This window comes from Mastigoproctus giganteus, chromosome 3, assembly GCF_048544385.1.
Source record: "Mastigoproctus giganteus isolate SK-2022 chromosome 3, ASM4854438v1, whole genome shotgun sequence".
Classification (NCBI taxonomy): Eukaryota; Metazoa; Arthropoda; class Arachnida; order Uropygi; family Thelyphonidae; genus Mastigoproctus; species Mastigoproctus giganteus.
In genome coordinates, this window is record NC_143577.1 from 37,135,010 (window position 1) to 37,162,517 (window position 27,508).

Below are 27,508 nucleotides of genomic sequence, written 5' to 3' on the forward strand. Positions count from 1 at the left end.
TTTCTCAAAACATACAATTAGTGTATAATTGGTTTGCAGTATTCCTGGTTCAATGTTTGACCATGCAAGTCAAATTCACATTGAAAAATGCCCTCTGAATCAAAGAATATGATAAGCATTATTTTCACATTTAATTAAGATTGTCTTTCTTTTTTTGGGCCTTGGAGAAGGAGTCTTCCAGTGAGACGAATGGGCCTTTGTTTCTGGATCATAGCCATACATCCATGATTAATCACTAGTAATTATGAAAGAAACAAAAGTATTGGTTAGCTGAAGCATGTTGAAGAAGATCCTGGCATGCGAGGCACAAACTTGGCTGAAATGTGTAGCATTCCCAAACCGTGTTAAAATTGACTGATATGTCCCCTAAGAAATACCAATTTCACTAGCAACACCATGCATAGATAAACATTGATAGCCCCTGATCAAATCAGATACACAAACAATTTCAGCATTGGTTTTTAAACTGAACAGCAGGCAGATTCATCTTCAATGGACAAGCAACCTTTTTAAACTTAGAAAACCGCAAAAAAAGGTTTGGACAACGTATAGCATCTTCTTTGAAAGCAGTTTTGAAAATTTTGTGAGTTTCTGTTGCCCATTTCACTAATTTCAAATAAAATTTAATGCAATTTACTGCTCAATAAAATCAGCCATTTCAAAATGCAACAAAAGACAAAAACACCAATGCAATGCATGCTAATTTAGACAGACTGTAGATAAATAGGCATATAATGTATACACGAGTCACTGAAAATTTTGAAAACCATTGATGCTATGGGAAAAGTAAGGTCTTATTTAGAGCAGCATACCCAAATTCATAAAGAAAGATCAAGAAATGGAAATAAACAAAACTTTTTTGAAAATTTGTTACCTAATATAATAATAATAAAAATACACTGGTATTATTATTATTATTATTGGAACAAGAAATCCACTTGCACACAAGGCACATAGCAGAGCGGTTCACGCAGATGATAAGGCATCCTAACACAATTCCAAAGTCCCTGGCTCAAGGAATCACCTGACTGAATACTAAGGACAAGAGACACCACAACGTCTCCGTAGCCAGGTGGGAAGGAGCAGCAGTGCGTAGCACACGCTTCTTGATTAAACCGGGGTTCGAGCCTGTCACCACCAAATGCGGAGGATGCGGAAAGGTCAGGGAATGACCACCGCATGACCCGGAGCAATATGGCCTTAGTTGCTAATGCTCCTTAAAAAACCAAATCATATCATATCAAAAAGACACCACAAACTGGCAGTGTGGCCCGATCACCTATCTCCCAACAATGTACAAGATCCTAACCAGCTGCATAACTACGATGATATCAACTCACTTAGAGAGCCAGAGCAGTGTGTCTGAGTAGCAGAAGGGATGTGAGGAGATGAGCAAAGGATGCAAGGAACAACTGACCACTGATGCTGCAGTTATGGAGCAAGAGTACAAGAAGCACCACAACTTGCACATAGCCTACATTGACAACCACAAGGCCTTCTATTCCATGCCACATAGCTGGCTGATAGAGACAATGAAGATCTACAATGTTAACCAACACAGACACACTTACTAGAAGTAGCCATGGAAAAACAGAGTACCACCACCAGCCCGGCAGAATTACTTAACAAGTACAGGTCACTGTTGAAAAAAAGCCATGGATTAGGGTTGAATTTGAAAGTGTCTGCAATTCTGCCCAGACATGATAGGAGGGAGTATATGATGAGAGCCTTGTCGATCAATTCGACCCTGGAAAGATTGTGCAAGGCTCATGGGGTAGAAATTTTTTCAGCCTGGTCTCTACTTGTTACTCTACAGGAGAGACTGCTTCAACAGGGATGGGATACACTTAAATAGAAAGGGTGAAAGAATATTTGCTGTTGCTATCGAGGCAGTGTTAGGTGGGTCGGAAAACTGCTAGCTTGGGTGGATACAAGGACTAATAGATTAACAGTAGCCACTGGCAGAGGTGAAAGGGATTCTTGTACTGCTTCTATTGCAATGAGCAGCAGTCTGGAAAACAAGATGCAGGGTATTTCAGAGACTGCTGGGAGTCATTGCGGTAAAGTAAACACATGGGTTGTGTTAGGGTAGCTAAGAATAGGAACAGGTGCATGTATACTTGCATGTACACCAATGCTAGGAGTTTGGTAAATAAATTTGATGAATTTGAGGTATTGCTAAGAACATCAAAGGCAGATATTGTTGGGATATCAGAGACAGGGTGTCACACAGATATAAGGAATGCAGAACTGGAATTTGGGGAGTACAACGTCTACAGAAAGGATAGACAGGATAGGAAGGGAGGAAGGGTTATGCTATTAGTTAAGAAACACATAAAATCTAAGGAAATGAAGCCAGTTGACATCGCTGGACAGTGCGGTGTCGAGTCAGTTTATGTGACATAAGCACTGGGAGATCAAAATTGAGAGTAGGAGAACGTTATAGGCCTAATGACTCTGATGAGTATAATAAGAAACCGTACAGGGAAATAGAGAGGGCCAGTAAATCACAGAGTCTTATAATGGGGTATTTTAATTTCCCAGATATTGACTGGAATTTGTGGGTTGGTCACTCACACACTAGCAAGGCTTTTTGTGGATTTTTTGGATGATTGTTTTCTACATCAGCATGTTCGGGAGGCAACTAGAGGGAGTAATACTCTTGATCTGATTATCAGTAGTGATTCTTCATGCATTAAGAATCTGCAGATAAAGGAACCACTAGGTGGCAGTGATCGCAGTGTGCTGAAGTGGGATTTACTCAAAGAGGTAACTACCATTGGGGGTAAAGGGAAGGGTTTTTGCTTCCGTAAAGGCAACTATGGTGGTCTGAGACAGTATTTAAATTCTATACGGTGGGACCAACTGATGATGTTACCAACAGCAAATTCAAAATGGGAAGAATTCAAAGAATTTATCTTGGAAGCTACTAGGCTTTACATACCAACTAAGAAATATTGTTCAAGGTTTAGGCCTAAATGGATGTCAGATGAACTAATGAGACATATGACAGAGAAGAAAAATGCTTGGGATACATATAAATTAACACGTGACACAGAAGCCTATGATAGATACAAGTTTATCTGTAACCAAGTTACAAAGGAGGTTAGGCAGACGAAGGCAGATAATGAGAAATCTTTGGCAAAGGATGCAAAGAAAAAGGGGCTTAGAGGGGAACAGGTATCCTGTGTGTTATCAGACACTCAGCCTAAAACACTGATGGATCCAATATCTCTCTATTACAGAAGATTTAGGAGAAGTCCGGTTGGCCTGCCTCCCTAAAATCCACTCATGCACACCTTCTCGATGGTAAGCCCTGTTACGTCACTTAGGTGGCAACGAACGTGTAGAGTGGTTCTCTTCAAGACGCCTGGTCAGCGTGAAGAGGAAAAGACCAAACCCTCCAGCAATGAGAGCACAACAATACAAATGGCCCTCAGTCCCCAGCAGCTTTCACTCTCCCTCTTACGGCAGCGAGAGGATCAGAGTGGAAGCAGAGGGTGCTAAGAATCTCTGGGTACGACCAGGCTGCCATGCACGGAAATTGAACTTGGCCTGTTATAACGTACGATCACTCATTGGTGAAGACGGGATATTAGAGCTGGAAAAGGAATTAGAAAATGTGAATTGGAATATCATCGGTTTGGCTGAAACAAGAAGAAGAAATGAATCACTTATAAGTTTATCAAGTGGAAATCTGCTGTACACCAATGGAAACAGTGAAAGGAGTGAAGTAGTAGTAGTAGTAGTGGCACTTGATGCAAGAAAGCAAGTGTAGGAGCTTATGCAGCATCAGCCAAAAAAAAAAAAAAAAAAAAATCACACCATTCCCTCCAAATGCCTGTCCAGTTCCTCCTTAAATTTATTTAATCTATCAACTTCCACAACGACAGATGGAAGTTTGTTCCAGCAATTAACCACCCGCTGGCTAAAGGCAAATTTCCGCACATCTATTCTACATCTATCCTTTCTTAATTTGAACTTATGTCCCCGTAGGTTCGTATTCTGAACAAGTGGGAGGATCCCATCAGAATTCAGCGTGCTCAACCCATTCAAGGCCTTATAGACCTCAATCAGATCACCGCGCAGGTGCCGAGTCTCCAGCCACTGCAATTTGCAGAACTTAAGCCTCTCTTGGTAAGAGGATCCCTTCATTCCCCTCACCAATCGTGTTGCTCTTCTCTGTACACGCTCAAGCAAATCTACATCCTTCCTAAAATGAGGCCTCCAGACCTGTACGCAGTACTCAAGGCGTGGCGTGGCCTGACCATTGCCTTATACAGAGGGACAATCACCTCCTTTTCCCTGCTAGCAAAATTCCTATATATCATTGACAAAACCCCATTACCTGCCCTAGCAGCCTGTCTACATTGCTCAGAAAACTTCATATCTGACTGCACAATTACTCCCAGGTCTTTTTCATTTTCTACCACCTTAAGTGTAGTACCACACAGTTGGTACGTTTCTCTGGGGTTACTTCTACCGCCGACCGGGCTAGCCGAGTGGATAAAGTACCTGCCCGGCAACGAAAAGGTCGTGGGTTCGATTCCCGCCTCGGGCTTGGATCAAAGTACTGCAAAAACCTGGGGAGGTGCAATATGGCCATAGAAGCCGATGCGCCAACAACTACCAAATCAAAAAAAAAAAAAAAAAAAAAAAAAAAAAAAAGTTACTTCTACCCATATGCAGTACTTTGCATTTGTCAAGGTTAAACTTCAGTTGCCACTTCTTAGCCCATCTGCCCAAATTATCTAGATCCTGTTGCAGTAGCACACTGCCATTACTGTCATTAACAACCCTGCCAACCTTCGTGTCATCTGCAAACTTCGACATTAAGCCTGATATACCTTCATCATTATCATTGATAAATATACAAAACAACAGTGGACCCAAAGTGAAGGTGGAGTTGGGTTTCTGGTCCATAAAGATTTTAAAAACAACATTTTGGAATTCAAAAGTACATCACCAAGGGTGTCAAGACTAATACTCAAGATTTCTAAGAGGTACAAGCTAAAGATTATAATGATTTATGCACCAACATCGAGCCATGATGATGAAGAGGTTGAAGAAATGTACACTGAAATTGAGAGCCTTCTAGATGAGCAGAAAACCCACTACACTATTATTATGGGCGACTTCAATGCTAAGGTTGGAAAAAGGCAAAACAGCACAGAAAGAGGAACTATAGGAAATTTTGGAATTGGTGAAAGAAATAAAAGAGGTGAAAGACTTGTGGAATTTGCAGAATCTCAAGGAATGTCAGTAATGAACACTTTTTTCAAGAAAAGGGTGAACAGAAAGTGGACATGGAAGAGTCCAAATGGATTAACAACTAATGAAATCGACTTCATCCTCACTAACAGAAGATATATTGTGAATGATGTTACCGTCCTGAATAAGGTAAATGTTGGAAGTGATCACAGAATGGTAAGATGTACACTTGATATAGATGTAGGAAAGGAAAGGAAAAAACTGACTCGAGTAAATAATACAAAGGTCTTTGAAATAACAGAGGAGGAGAAAAAGCAGTATGTACTGGAACTTAAGAACAAGTTTGAGCTTCTGCAGACTGCTCAGGACCAAGATATCGACGAGGAATATTACAACTTTCTGGAAGTGATAAAGCCCAAGAAACCTATAGGGAAACAGAAATCCAAAGAAGAAAAAATTAGTCAAGAAACACTTGTCATGATGAACCAAAGACGACAAATGAAGAGCAAGAAAAACACTGCCAGGGAGAAAATTGAGTATACTGAGTTATGCAAAGCCATTAGAAAGAGACTCAGAGAGGACATAAGAAGATTTAACACAAGAAAAGTAGAACAAGCATTAAGGGAAAACAAAGGATTTAAATCAGCAGCCATGAGAAGTAATACAGAAAGACAAATGATACTGAAACTGAAGAATAGCGATGGTGTACTTATAGACAGCAGAGAAGGCACAATTCAAATAGCAGAAGACTACTATAGAGAATTATACAAGGAGCGAGGGAATGATACCAGCAGTGAGGAAGATGGATTGCAAAGTAGCAACACACACGACATACCCGATATTCTTCCTGATGAGGTAGAACATGCATTGAAGAAAATGAAGAATCGGAAAGCCCCGGGGGAAGATGAAGTTACTGTAGAGTTGTTAAAATTGGGAGGAAGAGACATAACACAAAAACTGGCAAGGCTCTTCACAAAGTGCATTAGAAAAGGTGTGATGCCTAAGCAGTGGAATAATGCAATCATAGTTTTGCTGCATAAGAAAGGAGATAAATCAGAAATTGGAAATTATAGACCAATTAGCTTGTTATCCCATATCTACAAGTTGTTCACAAGGGTCATTACTAACAGATTAGAAAGAATACTCGATGAGAATCAACCGAAAGAGCAAGCTGGCTTTAGGACAGGATTCTCAACTATGGATCACCTTCACGTAATATCACAGCTAATGGAGAAAGCAAATGAATATAAAACACCATTATGCCTAGCATTTGTGGATTATGAAAAGGCATTTGACTCCATACAGCATAAGGCAATGTTTCGGGCACTGGAAAGACAAGGCATAGATACTCCATATATTATGATTTTGAAGAAAATATATGAGAGTGCCACATCCTTTATTAGACTAGACAAAGACAGTAGCAAATTTAAAATCGAGAAAGGAGTTCGACAAGGAGACAATATCTCCGAAGCTGTTTACTGCTGCCCTTGAGGAAGCTTTCAGAAGATTAGACTGGTCGCAGAAAGGAGTCAATGTGAACGGAGAGTACCTAAACCATTTACGATTTGCAGATGACATTGTGGTCATAAGCCACGATCCCAAAGAATTAGAGGAAAATCTTAATCAGTTATGCACAGTTAGTAAGGATTTTGGACTAAAGATGAATATGGCTAAAACAAAAGTAATGATGAACAAGTATGCCACGGAAAGGGAAATAATGATTGAAGGAGCAGTAATTGAAAAGGTGGAGTCATATACTTATCTGGGACAAGTTATTAGCTGTAATAATGATAAATGGCTGGAAGTCAAGAGAAGAATAAATTTTGGATGGATAGCATTCAGGAAATATAGTCACATACTGAAGAGCAATATCCCAGTTTGTCTGAAACGTAAAATAATGAATCAATGTATACTCCCCACCATGACTTATGGAAGTGAAACTTGGGCACTCACCAAAAGAATGGAAGAGAAGCTAAGAACTACACAGCGAAGAATGGAACGAATTATATTGGGAATCAGACTGTTAGATAAGAAGAGAAACACATGGATTAGGCAGCAAACTCAAGTAAAGGACATTCTTATCAAAACTAAAGAACTAAAATGGTCTTGGGCAGGACACATAGCTCGAAGACATGATGACAGATGGACTAAGAAAATAACAGAATGGTACCCAAGAGGAGCTAGAAGAAAACCTGGAAGACAAAGGCGGAGGTGGATAGATGAAATTCATGAGTTTTTGAGTAGTAAATGGATGGCCAGTGCTCAAAACAGAAGGAACTGGAAAGTTGCTGGAGAGGCCTTCATCCTGCAGTGGGTTGAAAATGGCTGATGATGATGCAAAGAAAAACAGCAAAGAGTTCTTTACTTATGTAAACTCTAGAAGGAAGGGGATGAATCAGATTGGTGCACTTGATATCAATGGGTCAACTGTTGATGATCCTCCTCAGGTAGCTAACAAACTAAATGAATATTGTGCATCGACATTCACACATGAGGAGTTATTCAGCGAGGGGAATGCCAGAGGTGTATTCAATTCTGGCAGTAAGCTAGGGAATCTTGTAATAACTGAGAGTAAAGTGGAGGAGAAATTGTTGAAGATAAACACAAGAAAGGCACCTGGGGTGGATGGGATCTATCCAGTTATATTAAAGGAGACAGCAAAGAAAGTAAGCAAACCCTTAGCCATAATTATGAGAGCTTCCTTGGATTCAGGGGAGGTACCCAGAGACTGGAGATGTGCAAATGTGACCCCAATTCACAAAGGAGGATCAAAGGGCGACACAAGTAATTATAGACCTGTTAGTTTAACTTCTGTTCCAGGAAAATTAATGGAGGCACTGGTTAAAGAAGCACTGCAGGATCATCTAGCATTAGCAGAGGCATTTGATACAAGAAAGCAAGCTTATGCAGCATCAGCCAAAAAAAAATAAAAAAATAAATAAATAAAAAAAACCCACTTCCACTTCACCCCTCTGTTCGTTCGAAATACCTGTCCAGCTGAGCCTTAAACTTATTTAGGCTATCAACTTCCACGACAAGGGATGGAAGTCTATTCCACCAAACAACCACCCGCTGGCTAAAGGCAAATTTCCTCACGTCAATCCTACATCTGTCTTTTCTCAATTTGAATTTATGCCCTCTCAGGTGATTATTCTGAGCAAGAGGAAGAATCTCATCAGCATCGAGCATGCTCAAACCATTCAAGGCTTTATACACCTCTATGAGATCACCTCGCTGGTGCCTAGTCCCCAGACACTGTAATTTGCAAAACTTAAGCCTTTCTTCGTAAGAGCACCCCTTTGTTCCATTCACTAATCTTGTTGCCCTTCTCTGTACCCGTTGCAGCATCTCTACATCCTTCTTGAAATGAGGCCTCCAGACCTGTATACAGTACTCTAGGTGTGGCCTGACCATTGCCTTATACAAAGGAATAATCACCTCCTTATCCCTGCTAGAAAAATTCCTATAAATCATCGACAATACACCATGAGCTACTCTTGCAGCCCGTCTGAACTGCTCAGAAAACTTCATATCTGCCTGCACAACCACCCCCAGGTCCCTTTCATTCTCTACCACTGTCAGTGTCGTACCACAGAGTTGATACGTTGCTCTGTGGTAGGTCTAGACAGGACTTCAGTTATAGCTCGGACACAGCATGGTTTTTTAAAGGGAAAGTCTTGCGTGACCAATTTAAATGGATACTATGATGTGGTCACAAAGGAACTGGATGCAGGGAATAACTTTGATATCACATATTTGGATCTTAGAAAGGCTTTTCATACTATTGCACATGGAAGACTGCTGCACAAATTGGAGCAGTGTGGCATTGGAGGCAAATTTCCGCTATGGATAAAGAGATGGCTGAGTGGGAGAAGACAGCGAGTGATAATCAATGGACACTGCTCATCGTGGACTAATGTTATTATTAGACCGATCACCATCAGAAGAGGAATCTTCCAGTGAGATGCCATGAGCCCATTATAGTTCTGTCTAGCATTCCACCCATTGTCCACCATGCTGAATAACAGCAAGTATAGAAATACCCTAAAAGAAGCGTGGAAGAACCTGTATACATTCTCTCAACTGATGTACATGAATGACATTTAACTGTGCTACAACCAAGAATCAACTCGAACAGCTACTCTGGATCACCAAAGAGTGATGATGACATAAGGATGCAATTTGGCCTAGACAAATGCAAGGCTCATGAATTGCATCAAGGACATCTCATTAGCCAAAACTACCACCTGAAGACCGGTGAAGAGACTGAAAGCATGACAGGAGAGACCTACAAATATCTGGAGATGATGCAGGCCCTCCAGTAAGAACACAAGGAGATAAAGGCCTGCCTGACTGAGAAGCATGTTAAAATCAAAGCTAAATGGTTGGGAACATAGTCACAGCCACAAACACTTATGCAGTCCCAGTACTAATGCACTCCTTCCGAATCATAGATTGGACCAACACCAAGCTGGAGATGACTGTGAGACTGACCAGGATAATGATGACCAAGATCCATCACAGCACCACCCAAAGTCAGCTATCAAAGGCTAGACCATAGCTCAGAAAGAAGGAGAGAAAGGATTTACTGAGATCACTGAACAAGAGAAATCGATTAAGAACTTGTGGGATTACTTCCAAGAACATGCAGTGCCAATAACCAAGCCTTAAGAAAGACAAACAGCATGCAACACTCAACCTTAACAAGGAGACACTACTCACACAGACATAAGAAACAAAGAGACAGAAAGATAAGGGAATAAGACATTTCAAGGCAGACACAATAACAACCTCCCCCAAGACCACATAGATATGATGGCTTCCATCGCATGGTTCATGAATGGTAAGGTCTTCCCCAAGACTGAAGGATTCATGCTTGGCATTCAAGATCAGGTAATTAACATCACAAACTGTAGGAAATACAAAGGACCCCAGAGTGTTAGATGACACATGTCGACGATGCCACCTACACCCAGAAACAATCCAGCATATCACTGGAGGATAAAGGGTGATCACCCAAATGGAGTACACTCACAGACATGACCAGGTCACCAGGATCATCAGAAGCTAGCACAAAATTACCAATTAATCAAAGAAAGTGTACCATATTGCAAGTACAAACGTCAAGTCATACTACAGACCCCTACTCATAAATTATACTGGAACAGTATAATTTGTGAGTAGGGATCTGTAGTACGACCGGACATAACCCTCATTGACGAGAAGGAAATGGCTACCTACCTGATTGATATGGCATTGCCTAACAGCAGCAACCTCCAGAAAACCTAAGAGGAAAAGGTCAGGAAGTACATAGATCTAAGACAGAGAGTCAAAGAAATGTGGCATGTAGAACACATAATGACCATCCCAATCACTGTATCAACCACTGGCACAGTCCCAAAGAGCCTCCATAAGAATCTATCAATAGGCCTCCCTGAGAATACTTACATGGAACTCCAGAAAACCACAATCATGAACACCTGTAGGATAGCCAGAGAGCTCCTCAATCAACAGTAATAATAATAATGGTAACCAGACACATCCAACCACTCCATGCATTTGGTACCAATTCCATTTACAGAGTGGAAAAAATTCCATAAGTAGAAAACGTCGTCATAATAATAATAATAATAATCATCTTTAATAGTAGAGATCATTAACTGAAAAAGTCATGAAAGAAAACTTAATGACAGATGCTCAGCAAAATGTCTCATAAAATGGCTTGTAGCAAATGGCTTTCTTGGTAACATTTACAGTGAAAATTTAAAAAAATAACTAGTTGAAAAGTTCAATGAAAATTATAAAAAATGGAATGTGCAATATCATTCAAATTAAGTTACTCTGACCTTGATAAAAGACAAAATTTATAATGTTTTGGAATTAGTATAAGTTTTGGTATCTAAAGGAGGTAATGTATTAAAGCTGCATAATTTTAATTTATGTAACATGAATTACTAATACAGGCTGGCCTCGATTAACGTGATTAATTTGTCCCGCGAGAACATCGCGCAAAACGGAAACGCGTTAATCGAATATAATAATCGATAGGAAAAATTATAATTGGTCCTTGACCTTCTGGAATGTCCATAAAGAATTTTAAAAATACCTTTTAAATAAATTTTTAACTGTATACACTGTAAAAGATAATGAAAATAATTAGGAATTAAATGTTTAATGCATAAAACAGCGGTCCCCAAACTGTGCGCCGCGGAATATTTTAAATTTTCAAGGGAAACACAGTGATACTCAACATCTGTCGGACACCGTGTGAACTACTAGCTCGAGGTAGTTCACATTTCTTATTAAGTTGTTTGGACCTAACTACTAAACGGAACTGTTAGGTATTTCTTTTGGTCTGGGTGCACCTTGAAAAAATTACTGAGACACTTTTTAAGGGTGCCGTGAACTGAGAAAGTTTGGGAACCTCTGACATAAAATACACAATGAAGAAATGACTGTTGCGGAAATATTTGAACAGTGTTGACTTTCTCTTTTCATCAATCAATTTCTGATAGCCGACAACAATCTTCTCTGGGCCCTGACGAAATAAATATCACAGAGAACATCAAACCTTTTGTTTGAGGTTCTATGCGATATGAAAGATTTCATCTAATTCTTTTACCGTTATCTCTTTCGCAGTAACATTTTCATCTGGCTCATTTAAAAATTAGAATTTTTATGCAAGTGTGCATTGACTTTATTAGCAGGAGACAAACAAGTAACACGTTGTCTTCCGATGGTTGATGCAACACACCGAGGCGGGCAGCAGGCAAACGTTTGTTTATTGACCGTACTACTCGCGGTAAGCTTAATGCGCGATTTAAATCTTTTTCAACTATTGCATAAAAAAAAAAGATCGCATTAACTGGAAATTTGTTTTGTGTAAAGCAAAAAGTGGTATAATTTTTCGAATAGCGTTAACTGAAAACCACGTTAATCGAACTTGCGTTATGTGAGGCCTGGCTGTATATAGAATTGCTATAATTAAAATGCAGGTACATTTCCCTAGTCACCTGTAGGTGGCAAATCATGGATCGTCCAGAGATTCAATTTGGAATGGCCATACCAATGTATATACCATAATATGACAGGTCTAGATCATGCAAAAATAAAATGGCACAAAAAAAAAAAAAAAAAAAGATGCAAAATGTGGTTGCCATTGTATGCAAAGTAAATCTTGACATGACTAAGGTGCCTCCGTAGCCAGGTCAGGTGGGCAGGAGCAGCAGTGCGTAACACATGCTCCTTGATTAAACCGGGGTTCGAGCCTGCGACCACCAAATACGGAGGATGCGGAAAGGTCAGGGAATGACCACCGCATATCCACGGAGTAATATGGCCTTAGTTGCTAATGCTCCTAAAAACCAAATAACAACGACATAACTAATGGCACACCATTTGACTTGAATGGACATAATTAGTGAAATTTTTGCTTTTACTGCATTTAAAAGTAAACAAAACAAGATTATTTTATTAAAGCAGAATAGTAGTACAAATAAAAGAGTGCACTTGGCTAGTAATGTACTTTTAGCAAAATGACAACGCCACCATTTAAAAAATTTAGTTAACTCATTTTCCAAATTGGATTGTTCAAAATGGTTAGGAAATTTGAAGAAACAAGTACTTTGTAGCTCTAGTCAGAGGGCACTGTTGCTAAGGCAAATGGTAACACACAAATGCAAACTCATCTGCTACTTCCAGAGCAGTTGCAACTAAATATTTCGTGGGCAACGGACTGTCAAGTGCTTTTATCCCTCCTAAAAGAGTTTTCTTACAAGATCCACAAACTGCACCAGTTAACTGTGTGCGTGATCTCAACAATGCACGAACTTAGTCTCTCAATATGATGGAAGTGAATGATATGCCTCTGAAAGTATGATTCCTGAAAAATCTTTGGACCAATGAATGACACTGATTTCCAGCTAAGCAGTAATATGAGTATCCATAACACGTGGTTACAAATGAATATTACTGTGATCTTTTCCAATACTGTATAGTTTCTATCATTCAAGGGAGAGATGTTTTTCCATGTGTCACTAACAGAGTTCCTCTCCAATGTCCAAAAGTTAATGTTTAATGTGGGGTAACAGCAAACTTAATAACTTTCTAATTTGAGGAGAGGTTCAAAAACATGGTCCCAAAATGTGCCCTGTTAGAGGGTGAACATTACTGTGACTTCCTCTGAATGTACGATTCTTGCCCTTCAAGAACAATATATGCACACAACCGATTTTAAGCAGTATAAAGAGTTACCATCTGATACAACTGTTTTGCTCTGCTGGCAAAACAGTTGCATCAAGATACATTTTACAAATGCATTATACCCCAGCATTTTGCCAATATGGGGGTGCCTCAGTCTCCAGACCTTAATTCTTATGACTTGGTTAAGAATTATCTCAAGGACAGTTTTTCAAAACAATATGCATCTATGGCTGACTTGAAAGAAATATGTTACATGTTGCCAACATTACCTGTGACAAACTTCTGGTTTGTTATTATGTTTGTTATTTGGTTTTTAGGAGCATTAGCAACTAAGGCCATATTGCTACGGGATATGCAGTGGTCATTCCCTGACCTTTTCGCATCCTCCGTATTTGGTGGTGATGGGCTCGAACCCCGGTCTAATCAAGAAGCGTGTGCTATGCACTGCTGCTCCTTCCCACCTGGCTACGGAGTCACCGCACACTTCAGGCAACAACTGATTGCATGCATTGCACTTACAGAACATTTGCAATATACACAGCAATCACACCAAGTAATTTTATCTCTAAAATCTACAGCTTCTTCATACCGTACTGTAACTTAATCAAATAAATTTCAATGTGTGTCAGCAATGTGGCTGCATACAGCACCAAATGCAGCCTGGTATAATTTTTTATTTATTTATTTATTTTTTGTGTGTCCTTCATTTCCATGAGGTCTGTTGATTGCAGATTTAATTTCTGAGCAATTTATGGTTTGCCACCTACATGTGGCACATTTTAATTTTAATTAATCACAAAGTAAAGATATATTTTTAAGTACATTTATTCCTAGACCTGTGTTCCAAAAGGTGTGAACCTCGGCACAGTTGTGAATTTTTGTTAAGTCTGTTTATAAATGTCCAGTTATTAACTGATAGACAGACATCTGAGGGAGAAACATAAGTATATACATTATAGTATGCCACCTACATGTGGCACATTTTAATTTTAATTAATCACAAAGTAAAGATATATTTTTAAGTACATTTATTCCTAGACCTGTGTTCCAAAAGGTGTGAACCTCGGCACAGTTGTGAATTTTTGTTAAGTCTGTTTATAAATGTCCAGTTATTAACTGATAGACAGACATCTGAGGGAGAAACATAAGTATATACATTATAGTATGCCTTTCTCACAACAGAACTTTTGAGCTCTGGTCTATATGCAATAGGAAAGGGTGCAGAGGACATGGCCATCATAGTAAACTCAAGATATACTAAATGCAAGGAACGAATTTTTCCATTATTTTTGCAAAATGAGGTGGGTATGCAATCTTGTATGAAAACAATATGTCATGCATCCCCTCGCTTCAAGAAATGTCATAATGTCAGGGAGCAGCATGGTTATATCATTTAGCTGTTACAGTGCATGTCTGTAATCTTGATACAGTTCTCTCCTTGAACAAGATAGTATCTTTGGGTTTCATAGGTTGAACGTGCTAGAATCACCAATCTTCAGAGTGGCACTAATTGCATTCCAACCTATCCATCTTTCTGTACATGCATGGTGAGCAGGTACAAATACTGGGTGACAGCATCAGCACTATGAGACTGGAGACATGGCTGCTGATACTTGTAGTCTGTCAACCCTTCACCTAGCAGAGCTTGAAACTGTTCTCCCAAACTTCAGTATGAAACCAGTGAAAGCTTAGCCAAAGTCACTGTCCACATTAGCAGATGTTCACATAACTAACTTGCAAATTTTCTGATTCTTAGGAGCTATCTTCATATAGATTTTGAACTGCAGCGTGCCTGAGATTCTTTTATGATCACTCTACAGTTTGTACAATAAGAAAAAGGCAATTACAATAATTTTCATTTCAAGAAAGTATTATAAAGGGAGAGAAAAATTCTTACCTGTGTAAAGACTCTTGAATCATTTCAAAATGAGTACCAAAAGGTCCATCATCATATTTACCTTTCTTTACTCTGCCAACCATCTGGTCTAGCTGCCGAGCCTTATTACAAATAATATTCTGAATATTTAATATAGTTCTATAAATTGCCTCATTTGAAGGAAGTACTTGCTTCTTCCTATATAAAAAGAGATTGCATAGACATAAATGCACAAATATATATATATATTTGTGCATTTGTTTGTTTTGATTTTATATATATATATATATATATATATATAAAATCAAAACAAATTTTCTTAATTTTTTACTAACATTTTCAACTCTTCTTTTACTACCTTTTTCAACTATTTTATTATTCTAATATATATATATACAGTAGACTCTCAATTTTCCAGGATAGAGGGTAAAAAGAAAATCCCAGATAATCGATTTCCTGGTTAATCCAAAACTACAGTAAGTCCCTGACATACGTAAGAGATATGTTCCAGGACTTCTTACGTAACTTGGGAATCACTAATAAAATATTGCTACTATATCCGTGATATGCCAAAATTACAAAAAACACATAATATCCTCGGAAGAGGGAAGAAAGATACAGTAAACCCCCACTATTCGTGGGGGGTTACATTCCTGAGAAATGCGAGAAATGCCACAAATACCGAAAACGCGAATACAGAGTTATGGCTCCCATAGTAATAAAAGGGTTCCATTCCAAAGTATGAAATATGTAAGAAAAACTAGTCTAAAATTTTGTCTATGTATGTATTATATGTACCTACATAATATGACAATGCACATAGACAAACATACAGTACATAGTGAAATACAAGCATAAGGCATCGAAATGAAAATAAGAAACAATTTAATATTAAATGTAATATTTATTAGAAATTTCAAACAAATCTTTCAAACCAGCCTTTGCTAGCTAAAAAACTTATCCCACCAATTTCGTTAAAGTGTTCATAAAGGTGTTTTGCCTTTTCGCGAATGATGAGTGAACTTAACGGAATTTTATTCTGAGTTTGGTCTTCTATCCATAGATAGAGACCAAAGCTCATTGATTTTATAATGTTCTGCCACTGACGAGACACTTTCAACTTTACAAATTTTGTCTAATAACTCAGTTTTACTCGCTAATGTCTTCACCTTCTTTGATCTTTTTACAATTCCCTTGTTATTTGTAGCCATATTTTTGTAGGGGTTGGAAAATAACTTGTCCACAATAAAGTCACTTTCTTTTAACAGTTAACTCACTTGAAAAAGCCTGTTTACACTGACACACTGCAAAACGGTAGATCTTCACTTTTGTAAGCATATCAATTTATAAATGAGCAGTTATTCAGGGAGGGGAATGCCAGAAGTGAATTAAACTCTGGCAGTGAGCCAGATGATTTTTTAATAACTGAGAGGAAAGTGGAGGAGAAATTGTTGAAGACAAACATAAAAAAGGCACCCGGGGTGGATGGGAGCTATCCAGTTATATTAAAGGAGGTGGCAAAGCAAGTAAGCAAACCCGTAGCCATAATTATGAGAGCTTCTCTGGACTTGGGGAAGGTACCTATGGACTTGAGATGTGCAAATGTGACCCCAATTCACAAAGGAGGATCAAAGGGCGACACAAGTAATTATAGACCTGTTAGTTTAACTTCCATTCCAAGAAAATTAATGGAGGCATGATTAAAGAAGCACTGCAGGATCATCTAGACAAGACTTCAGTTATAGCTCGGACATAGCATGGCTTTGTTAAGGGAGTCTTGACTGGCCAATCTGATTGGATACGATGATGCGGTCACAAAGCAACTGGATGCAGGGAATAACTTTGATATCATATATTTGGATCTTAGAAAAGCCTTTGATACTGTTGCACATGGAAGACTGCTGAACAAATTAGAGCAGTGCGGCATTGGAGGCAAATTGCTGCTATGGATAAAGGGATGGTTGAGTGGGAGAAAACAGAGAGTGGTAATCAATGGACACTGCTCATCATGGACTAATGTTATTAGTGGAGTTCCTCAGGGTTCAGTGTTGGGTCCATTGTTGTTTTCTGTATTTATAAATGATATTGATGATGGTATATCAAGCTTAATATCCACGTTTGCAGACGATATGAAGGTTGGCAAGGTTGTTAAGGACACTAATGACAGTATGCTGCTGCAACACGATCTGGAAAGGTTGAGCAGATGGGCTGAGAGGTGGCAAATGAAGTTTAACATTGACAAATGTAAAGTACTACATATGGGAAGCAGTAGCCCCTGAGTAATGTATCAACTCTGTGGTACTACACTGACAGTGGTAGAGAACAAAAAGGACCTGGGGGTGATTGTGGAGGCAGATATGAAGTTTTCTGAGCAGTGCAGACGGTCTGCAAGAGTAGCTCATGGTGTCTTGTCAATGATATACAGGAATTTTTTTAGCAGGGATAAGGAGGTGATTATTTTGAGTATTGTTTACAGGTCTGGAGCCTCATTTTAAGAAGGATGTAGAGCTGTTGGAACGAGTACAGAGAAGGGCAACAAGATTAGTGAATAGAACAAAAGGTTGCTCTTACAAAGAAAGGCTAAAGTTTTGCAAATTACAGTGTCTGGAGACTAGGCACCTGCGAGGTGATCTGATTGAGGTGTATAAAGCCTTGAATGATTTGAATATGCTCAATGCTGATGGGATTCTTCCTTTTGCTCAGAATAATCGCCTGAGAAGGCATAAATTCAAATTGAGGAAAGACAGTTGCAGGATAGATGTGCGGAAGTTTGCCATTAGCCAGTGGGTGGTTGATTGCTGGAGCAAACTTCCATCTGTTGTAGTAGAAGCTGATAGCTTAAATAGATGCAAGGCAGAACTTGACAAACATTTGGAGTGAGTGGATGGATGAAATAAGGAGTTTTTTTTTTTTTGGCTGATGCTATATAATCTTGCTTTCTTGCATCATGTGCTTGGCTAATGCTAATTATAATATCTGGGAAATTAAAATCCCCCATTATAAGTCTCTCGGATTTACTGGCCCACTCTATTTCCCTGTACAGTTTCTTATTGTACTCATCAGTGTTATCGTCCTATAACACACTCCTACTCTCAATTTTGTTCTCCCAATGCTTATGTCGCACCAAACTGACTCGACTCTGCACTGTCCAGCGATGTCGAATGGCTTCACTTCCTTGTATTTTATGTGTTTTTTACCTACTAGCATAACCCCTCCTCCCTTCCTATCCTGTGTCTCCTTCCTGTACACATTGTACTCCTCAAATTCCAGTTCTGCATTCCTTATATCTGTGTGACAGCATATCTCTGATATCCCAACAATATCTGTCTTTGATGTTTTGAGCACTACCTGAAATTCATCAAATTTATTTATCAAACTCCTAGCATTGGTATATACGCAAGTATACATACACCTGTTCCTATTCTTAGCTACCCTAACACAACCCATGTGTTTTCTTGTACTGCAATGACTCCCAGCAGTCTCTGAAATACCCTGCATCTTGTTTTCCTGGCCGCTGGGTTGTAGATTTTGGCACAGTCACTCGTGTATTAATCATTAATACACGAATGATTAATACACGAGTGACTGTGCCAAAATCTACAACCCAGCGTTTGGAGGAATATCGTGAAAGAAAGAAAGAGAAGTTGAACAGAAATGTGAATCCAGATGATATTCAACAAGAGTGTTTTGTTATGCCTAGGAGTTCTCAAACTCCCAAGCATAACAAAATGGGTGAGATCTAACATATCTCAAAGTGGGTGAGATCTAACAAACTCCTGTAGAACTAAATTATAGGGTTTATTTTGAATTTCAAAGGAAATTACTTGTAATTTTTCCCAACATAAGGAAATGATACCTCATGTATAAGTACTGGTGTCAACCAATCTCAGTTGAAACTTGGTTCTGTACTATGTAAGTTGAACTCTGCTTCAGGATTACTTTTACTTAGGCTATTTAGGATACACTTCTATAACATACACCTCTTCAGCCAAATTTCTTCAAATGAATGCTTCCACAGAACATTATTAAAAACAAAATCTCATGGGACTGATCAAGACCATATATATCCCATTTTAAATTATTCCTTAAGAAGAATATGGCAGTCTCTCAATTAACAATATTTGGCTTATGATGCACCTCTCACAGGATCCCATACATTTGATTAACAACAAAAGTTTCAATTTACAATTTTCAGTACAGCAACATTCAAGCATCATTTTTTGGTCAAGGAAAGCATTCGTCATTTCTGGCCGCTCAAACTACTCTACAGTCGTGTGGATGCATTTATCAGTGTCTGGAGTACATTTCTCTTCTTGTATTCTTCTTTTGCATTTATCAGTGTCTGGAGTACATTTCTCTTCTTGTATTCTTCTTTTGCATTTAGCAGTGTCTGGAGTGCATTTCTCTTCTTGTATTCTTCTTTTGCAGTGCAAACACCTCTGTAATTTTCATAATTTTGTTCTGATTGAGCAAACATCTTTCCCTTCCTCCCTCCTTCTCTCCTATCTGATTTTCATAAATTTGTGTGATTTTACTAAATTAAATCAATAGCCATGGCTCCAAAAGTTATCATGAAGGAAAGGAAAGCAAAAAATCAATTTTTGTGCAAACAAAGTCAAAACCTATTTCAAAACATGGCATTAAAGTTAGTGAACTTAATGCCTATGTCCTCATGCAATCCTCCATAATTTCAACCATCAATAAACAAAAGGATGCATTTAAAAACAACAAAAATGATGGAACATCACTTTTTAAAGGGAAGAAATTAACTGTTGAAAAAAAAAAAAAAAAAACTTAATGCAATGGAGTTGTGAAAGAACAAATGAAAGATAAATCTTTGAGTGCTCAAATTATTTGTGATAGTACTAAAGCTGCTTACAAGAACTTAAAACATGATATACCTCAATCATTTGATTAACATTTTGAAGACTTCAGAGATAGTAAGGGACAGTCTGAGAATTTTAAAAAGAGATCTGAAGTTAAAAGTGTAACTAGGCATGATGAAGCAGCAAGTGAAGATAAAGAGACAACAGACAAATTTAAGGCTGAGTTCTGTGAGTTGATGGAAAAGGAAGGCTATCTTCCTTACTGAGTGTTCAATGTGGATGAGACTGGCCTCTTTTGAATAAATTCAAATAAATGAAGTCCATGATTGTGTATCACTTTGCAATGATACACATGATTATGTGTCAATGTGTTTATTGGTGCTAAGATTTCTGGTGACTTTAGATTAAAGCCCATAATTGTGTATCACTCTAAAAATTCCTATAGCTAAAAGCTATTCAAGCAACAAAAGATTGTCAGAGATGAGTTTGGGGTCTACTAGAAGTCCAAAACAAGGCATGAATGTCCAGGCAACTATTTATTGAATGGGCAATTGCAATTTTTGGCTCTTCTGCGAAGAAGTACCTGATCACTAACAAGCTGGAGTTGAAAACTGTGTGCTTTTGGACAATGCACCTGGCCATGATCCTGAACCTGCTGCTTCCTTAGAATGCAAATCTGATTTCATAAAAGCAATGATTATGCTAGCCAATACCACTTCTTTGATCCAGTCTATGGATCAACAAGTGATAGCCAACTTGAAGAGCCTCTACATGAAGATGTTTAGGAAATGCTATGAAGCAACATCAAATGGTTATGGCATGACACAGAATAAATTTTGGAAAACAAAGTTCAACATCCTGAAGGCTGTAAGCAACATTGTTGCTGATTGTTGTTAGGTTTTAGGAGCATTGGCAACTAAGGCCGTGTTGCTATGTGTATATTGTCTGTAAATTGCATGTGTGCTGAGGTTGATTTTCTGTTTTCTGGATGAAAAACCCATGTTTCCAGGAGGAAAAACCATGCTACCCTCATCTGAGACTGACGAATTCAGCCACATTGTGAAAAAAATAGTCCATAAAAATTCCTTGCATCACCGACAAGATTCAAACTCAGGTCTTTTCCACTCAGTGTGGAGAGGATGGCAATCCTACCAACTGTACTACCCATGAGGATCAACATTGTTGCAATGTAGCAAGAAGTCTCAAATTCACTGCTTGAATTTTGCTTGGAAACCTGTGATCAGACATCCAGCAAGATTTTGGGGGCACTGACAATCAGAACAATACTGAATAATACCAACACCGATGAAATGTTCATATGTTAAAAATTTACTCACCTTTATGACCATTTTTAATATACTTCAATGAAATTTAACAATATGCTTTAAAATTTTAAACACAAAAGACCTACAGCCTTTTAGCCAATATATGAACAGTCATAATTTAGGTTTGGTGGCTGTTATGCCAATAAACCTTCAATACCAACTGCCAATTCCTATATAAAAATGATTGAAATAATATTATATTTTTATTTCCAACAAACAATAAACCACTAAAAGCTTGGAAATTAACATTCTAATACCTCACCTATTTGAATTCTTTTTTTCGAGAAAATCATTCCACACCTGATCCAATTTATGATGCATTTCTCGTAACTGACAATCCAAATACTGAGAAATACTCCTTATCTCTTGCAATTTTCTGTAACTGATAGGATCGAGAGGTTGATTTCTAAGCAAAGAGAGGTAATGTGGATCCTTGTTCCTAGTGCTTTGAGAACGAGCTTCCTCCAACATTGCACACGTTTCAAGAACCATATTTGCCAAGTTATGAACATCAGTGTTGAGTGACTGAAAGATAATTTGTGAACTTAGTAAAATGTTTTTTAAAACAGATGTGTAATGATTAAATTGCATGCACACACACGCACACACACACACACACACACACACACACACACACACACACACACACACACACACACACACACACACACACACACACACACACACACACACGTACGTACGTACGTACGTGTGAGAGGGACTAGCATAAAATAAAAAAGACAGTGGGGTGAGTCTACATTTTGATGTCACCACTGAAATAATCTGAGAACCGTGCACATGTTAACACAACGTGTGTTAACACACTGGAAAGTTGTAGGTGTTAAGTGTCAGGGCAGCTTATTGTATTCTTTATTTGGTTTACTTGTCTGCTAGAAGAAAATCCAGAGTTTCTAGAACAACTAATGATCAACCAAGACTAACTAACTTGGCCACAGAGTGAAAGAAGCCTACAGAAAGCTCTCATTTCAACTGAAGCCTTTTTCATGGGGTGGAAGGATGGTAATTGCAATTACTGTGTTAACTGCAATAGCCCAAGTCCATCACTGCTAGCCAAAAGGTCTCAAGTGACAGACTTGGACTAATGCATACATTAGAGATAATGCTGTTATTGAGCCAACATAATTTGCAATATTGTTTTATATAAACAGCATCACCAAAAAGGTGAATCTACTACTTATCTAAACTTTGGGGTACCATTGTGAAAACTGTTTCGAAACTTAGGCTGCCTCTATTAGCCAATATATTCTGATCTGTGAATAATGTATTGAGTTTAAGTGTGCAACCATGCAGTGTATGGATGTAAAACTTCCAATTAAACAAATAACAGAAGTATGTGTTAAATGGCATTGTCTTTAAGTGAACACAAGCACAAGTTCTAGTGGCCAAAACTCAGCCTCCTCAGTCACTGGAGAGATTAATGTATCCCCAAAATGGAAATATATTCCTGCCACCTTTTTAGAAATTCAAAAACAGAAGACGTTTTAGTGGAGATCCAGCTTTAAGTGAAATTATCTGGCTCTTCTGTATTCTATCTGCATTCTCAGACTTATATTCCAAATTAATGATAACTAATTAATTCATGTCTTATATTGCAGTAGGTAAATTGTGTAAGTTATTATGAAATAAAATAAAATAAATAAACAAGCACAGAGCTCCTGCTCAGAAAGTCTTGTTTGTTTGTTTGTTTATTTCATTCTATTATTTTTATTATCACTTTATGCAATTGGATTTATATTTTTATGCATGTATATTTATATTTGAACCTTTTTGATCTAAATTATCTGGATGGTAATATCAAAAACAAAGGGGGACTGGCACTCAACCCTTTATATCCTTCAATTTAGCACACATCTGATCTCTCACTTCTCGACTTCGTGTGGCTTGTCCTGATATAACAAGTTATATTACTTTCCCTCTCTTTGTTTCACAAAGTATTAAAGCACCTGTGATTCAATTCAATTTTATAAAAAATATAACTAGAGAAAAAAAAAATTTTAACTCAACTGCACTTAATTGTCTGGCCACCAAAATGTTTCAAAAAATATTTAAAAGATAGAGGTTTTGCTAAAAAACAACATTTTGTAGCAAAGGCAATCATACTTACCACTTAACAGTCGAGAACACTTCTCATAATTTACACTACTAGTAGAAAAAAAAAAAAAAAAAACAGATATAGATCTCTAGACAAAACTCTTCAATCCTAGGTAAAGTAAAGGCTAACCCCTAGATGTGAAAGGTCTGGCTAAATAGGTATTTCTTTTTAGATAATTGTGTGACAGAGATTAATATCATCACTGCTAAAACCCTTGATAAAAGATTTGTTATCTACTTTTTATGGAAAATGTAAAAATGGAAAGACGTTTGACAGGGATACCAAGTTTATCCACCATGGTTATGAAAAGTCAGTGGTGGGGCAAACACTACTGGAAGAACAACCACATCAAGCCAGAAGGCATGCATATATAATAAACCCAATGTAGAAATAGTATAAGAGGAAAGAGATGTTGTTGTTGTAGTAGTAGTAGTAGCGGCATGTGATGCAAGAAAGCAAATGTATGAGCTTATGCAGCATCAGCCAAAAAAAAAAAAAAAATCACACCATTCCCTCCAAATGCCTGTCCAGTTCCTCCTTAAATTTATTCAACCTATCAACTTCCACAACGACAGATGGAAGTTTGTTCCAGCAATTAACCACCCGCTGGCTAAAGGCAAATTTCCGCACATCTATTCTACATCTGTCTTTTCTTAATTTGAATTTATGCCCCCTTAGGTTCATAATCTGAACAAGTGGAAGGATCCCATCAGAATTCAGCGTGCTCAACCCATTCAAGGCCTTATAAACCTCAATCAGATCACCGCGCAGGTGCCTAGTCTCCAGCCACTGCAATTTGCAGAACTTAAGCCTCTCTTGGTAAGAGGATCCCTTCATTCCCCTCACCAATCTTGTTGCCCTTCTCTGTACACGCTCAAGTAAATCTACATCCTTCCTAAAATGAGGCCTCCAGACCTGTACGCAGTACTCAAGGCGTGGCCTGACCATTGCCTTATACAGAGGGATAATCACCTCCTTTTCCCTGCTAGCAAAATTCCTATATATCATTGACAAAACCCCATGACCTGCCCTGGCAGCCTGTCTACATTGCTCAGAGAACTTCATATCTGACTGCACAATTACTCCCAGGTCTTTTTCATTTTCTACCACCTTAAGTGTAGTACCACACAGTTGGTACGTTTCTCTGGGGTTACTTCTACCCATATGCAGTACTTTGCATTTGTCAAGGTTAAACTTCAGTTGCCACTTCTTAGCCCATCTGCCCAAATTATCTAGATCCTGTTGCAGTATCACACTGCCATTACTGTCATTAACAACCCTGCCAACCTTTGTATCATCTGCAAACTTCGACATTAAGCCTGATATACCTTCATCAATATCATTGATAAATATACAAAACAACAGTGGACCTAACACCGAACCCTGTGGGACTCCACTAATAACATTAGTGGAGTCCCACAGGTTATTTGGTTTTTAGGAGCATTAGCAACTAAGGCCATATTGCTCCGGGGATATGCGGTGGCCATTTCCTGACCTTTCCACATCCTCTGTATTTGGTGGTCACGGGCTCGAACCCCGGTCTGATCAAGAAGTGTGTGATATGCACTGCTGCTCCTGCCCACCTGGCTACGGAGGCGGCAAGAGAAAAGAGAATTCATACTGAATGTTACTCACAATCCACGGCCTGCTGCATGCTGAAACACAGCAAAAGTCCAGCAATCATCCTTGCATATAATTTCGTTAAAAATGAAACAACTGATTACACTCCACAACAATGACTAATGACAATATTTGCATGCTACTGAATGCACAATCGATTTTGTGTCATATTTAAGACTTATTACACTTTGAGAAAATTGCAGATATGTAAAGCCACACTACATTAAGGCTAGAGTAAGGTCTTAACAGGGATGGATGAGCAAACTTAATGTAGAGGAGTACTTCCATTCCCAAAGAAAATGCAAACAAGGAACTGAAGAAATAAAATTTGCTTTTAGTCAAATAACAGCTTTTAAACAAGCTATCACCTAGCCATGTGTAATCAGAAAGAATATGTAGATGTAAAGAGGGGTTGAATATATATTTGAAAGAAGTAGATAAAATATGACATTAGGTGAAATATTTATTCTACACAAGAAATGCTACAGAAGCTTTGCTTTCTTGTACCATTCTGCCATTTTAATACAAATATTGAAATACTTTCATTGTTCGCAACCTGAAAAAGACAAGTTGCCAAAGTAAGGCCAATTGCTGAAGTAAAGACATTTTTCAGAAGTAAAAATGTACCTTGGTACATAATCTGCTGTATTTAATCCCAATGTTAGAAAGCACATGCTGGAATGTCTCTGGATTTCATTCCTTTCCTTCATTATTTGTGGTATATTCTTAAAGAAGCAGTGAAGAATATTTTTTTAAAGATTTGCCTCCTGAAATCGTATTTTAGCTGAAACAGAAATGCTTGCATTTAGAAGAGTTTTATAGTGTTTCAGTTATTGCTGTAGAGCAGAAAGGATCAATTCCAACTCTCATACGAATTCTGCATGTTACAAATTTTCTTTCGCTTTCCTCTAGCACTATATACTTGCTTCTGTAGTGGCAAAAATGGAGTTTTGGCAAAATTATCTAAAAGAATATATATCTACGTTATGACTTTTATCGATCTCCTTATGGGACAGAATTTACCAACTGATTTCAGTGCTGCACTCTGCATATAACAACTGGTGGTGTAGATATAGAGATATGAACAATCACAAATGACAAAATTAACATGTTCAAGTTATGCTAAAAACCGTAAATGTGTATTTTTCACTGTGCAGAATGAAAAACAACTGCATTATAATACAATGTTCTGGTTGTAAAAACTTGCAGTTCATTAGCTTACAAGTCAATAGTTTTTCCAGTTATCCAAATTAATGCTTGCATCTAACAATAGACCTTTTGAAAGACTTATATTCATCTGAATTTAGAGGTATATTTTTAACTGCATAAGTAGTTTAGGTCCTCAGTAATAATGTAATCATTTTGATCCTTTTTCTTTTTTTAACTTTAATCATTTAGTTTAAAGAAAACACTATTTTTAACTATAAATTTTTATACCTTTCTTGCCTTTCTCAACACTCCAAGAATTCTTCGATTAAAAAAAAAAAAAAAAAATACTACCAGGTAATTGATAAATATAATCTTATATTATGCAAGCTTACTCTAATAAATAAATTTTTGCATCTTTGAATGTTCATGCATGAGTTAATGACAAGTGTAAAAAAATACAGGAAAGCATTTTCATTATGTAGCATAGTAATCTATAGCATAATTTTGGTCCCCCTATCTGTCTCTTTCCCTTATTCTTTTTAAAAAAATGAATTACAATCTTTTGCTAACATATAGCCTTAAAATTATTTTTGACAGCCATGCACCCTTAGTATAAACATACAAGAAGTAAAACACCTGATCTGATCACCATTTAAAAAACCTTTGTGTATAATGCTTTTTAAGGATGATTTCTCAGAAAAATACAAAATTTTCCACTGATCTGGCATGCAGACCAGTCAGAGACAGCCTACATTGTCTTTAGAGAGAATGACTGTTGTCTAGGAACTGTCAACTTATTCCAGCAGCAAAAAAAAAAACAAAAAAAAAAAAAAAAAAACACAAAACACCACCCTCCTCTGTGTTTAAATTTCAATGAAAAATAATCTTATTAAATTTTTAGCAAACGCTTTGTTCTTAATAAGAAATAAGCTTTTGATAAAAATTTAATGCATTTACAGACATTACTCAGCTTTAGCTATAAACTATATAACTGAAATCACCTTAGATATATTTGGCAACATAGTACTGCCTAAATGTATATATTACCAAGTCTAATTAGAAACATTATCAATAAAATTTGTAAACCTTATACTGAAGCAGCTTCAGCTGGTTTAAATTATTTGATTTAACAACCAGGTAGATTTAACCAGGTTAGAATATTTATTACTAATTTCCGCATGCTTTT

General features: G+C 37.8%; 1 protein-coding gene across 1 annotated transcript in view; it reads right to left on the reverse strand.

Annotated features, from left to right (window-relative positions):
* LOC150087884 (uncharacterized) overlaps nucleotides 1–27,508 on the reverse strand; it is a 295,573-nt gene that overhangs the window by 137,245 nt on the left and 130,820 nt on the right. The window contains exons 19-20 of the mRNA XM_090369951.1: nucleotides 21,703–21,965; nucleotides 15,311–15,487 (exon numbers count right to left, since the gene is read on the reverse strand). Coding sequence (XP_090226077.1) covers nucleotides 15,311–15,487; nucleotides 21,703–21,965 — 440 coding nt within the window. The remainder of the gene's footprint in view (nucleotides 1–15,310; nucleotides 15,488–21,702; nucleotides 21,966–27,508) is intronic.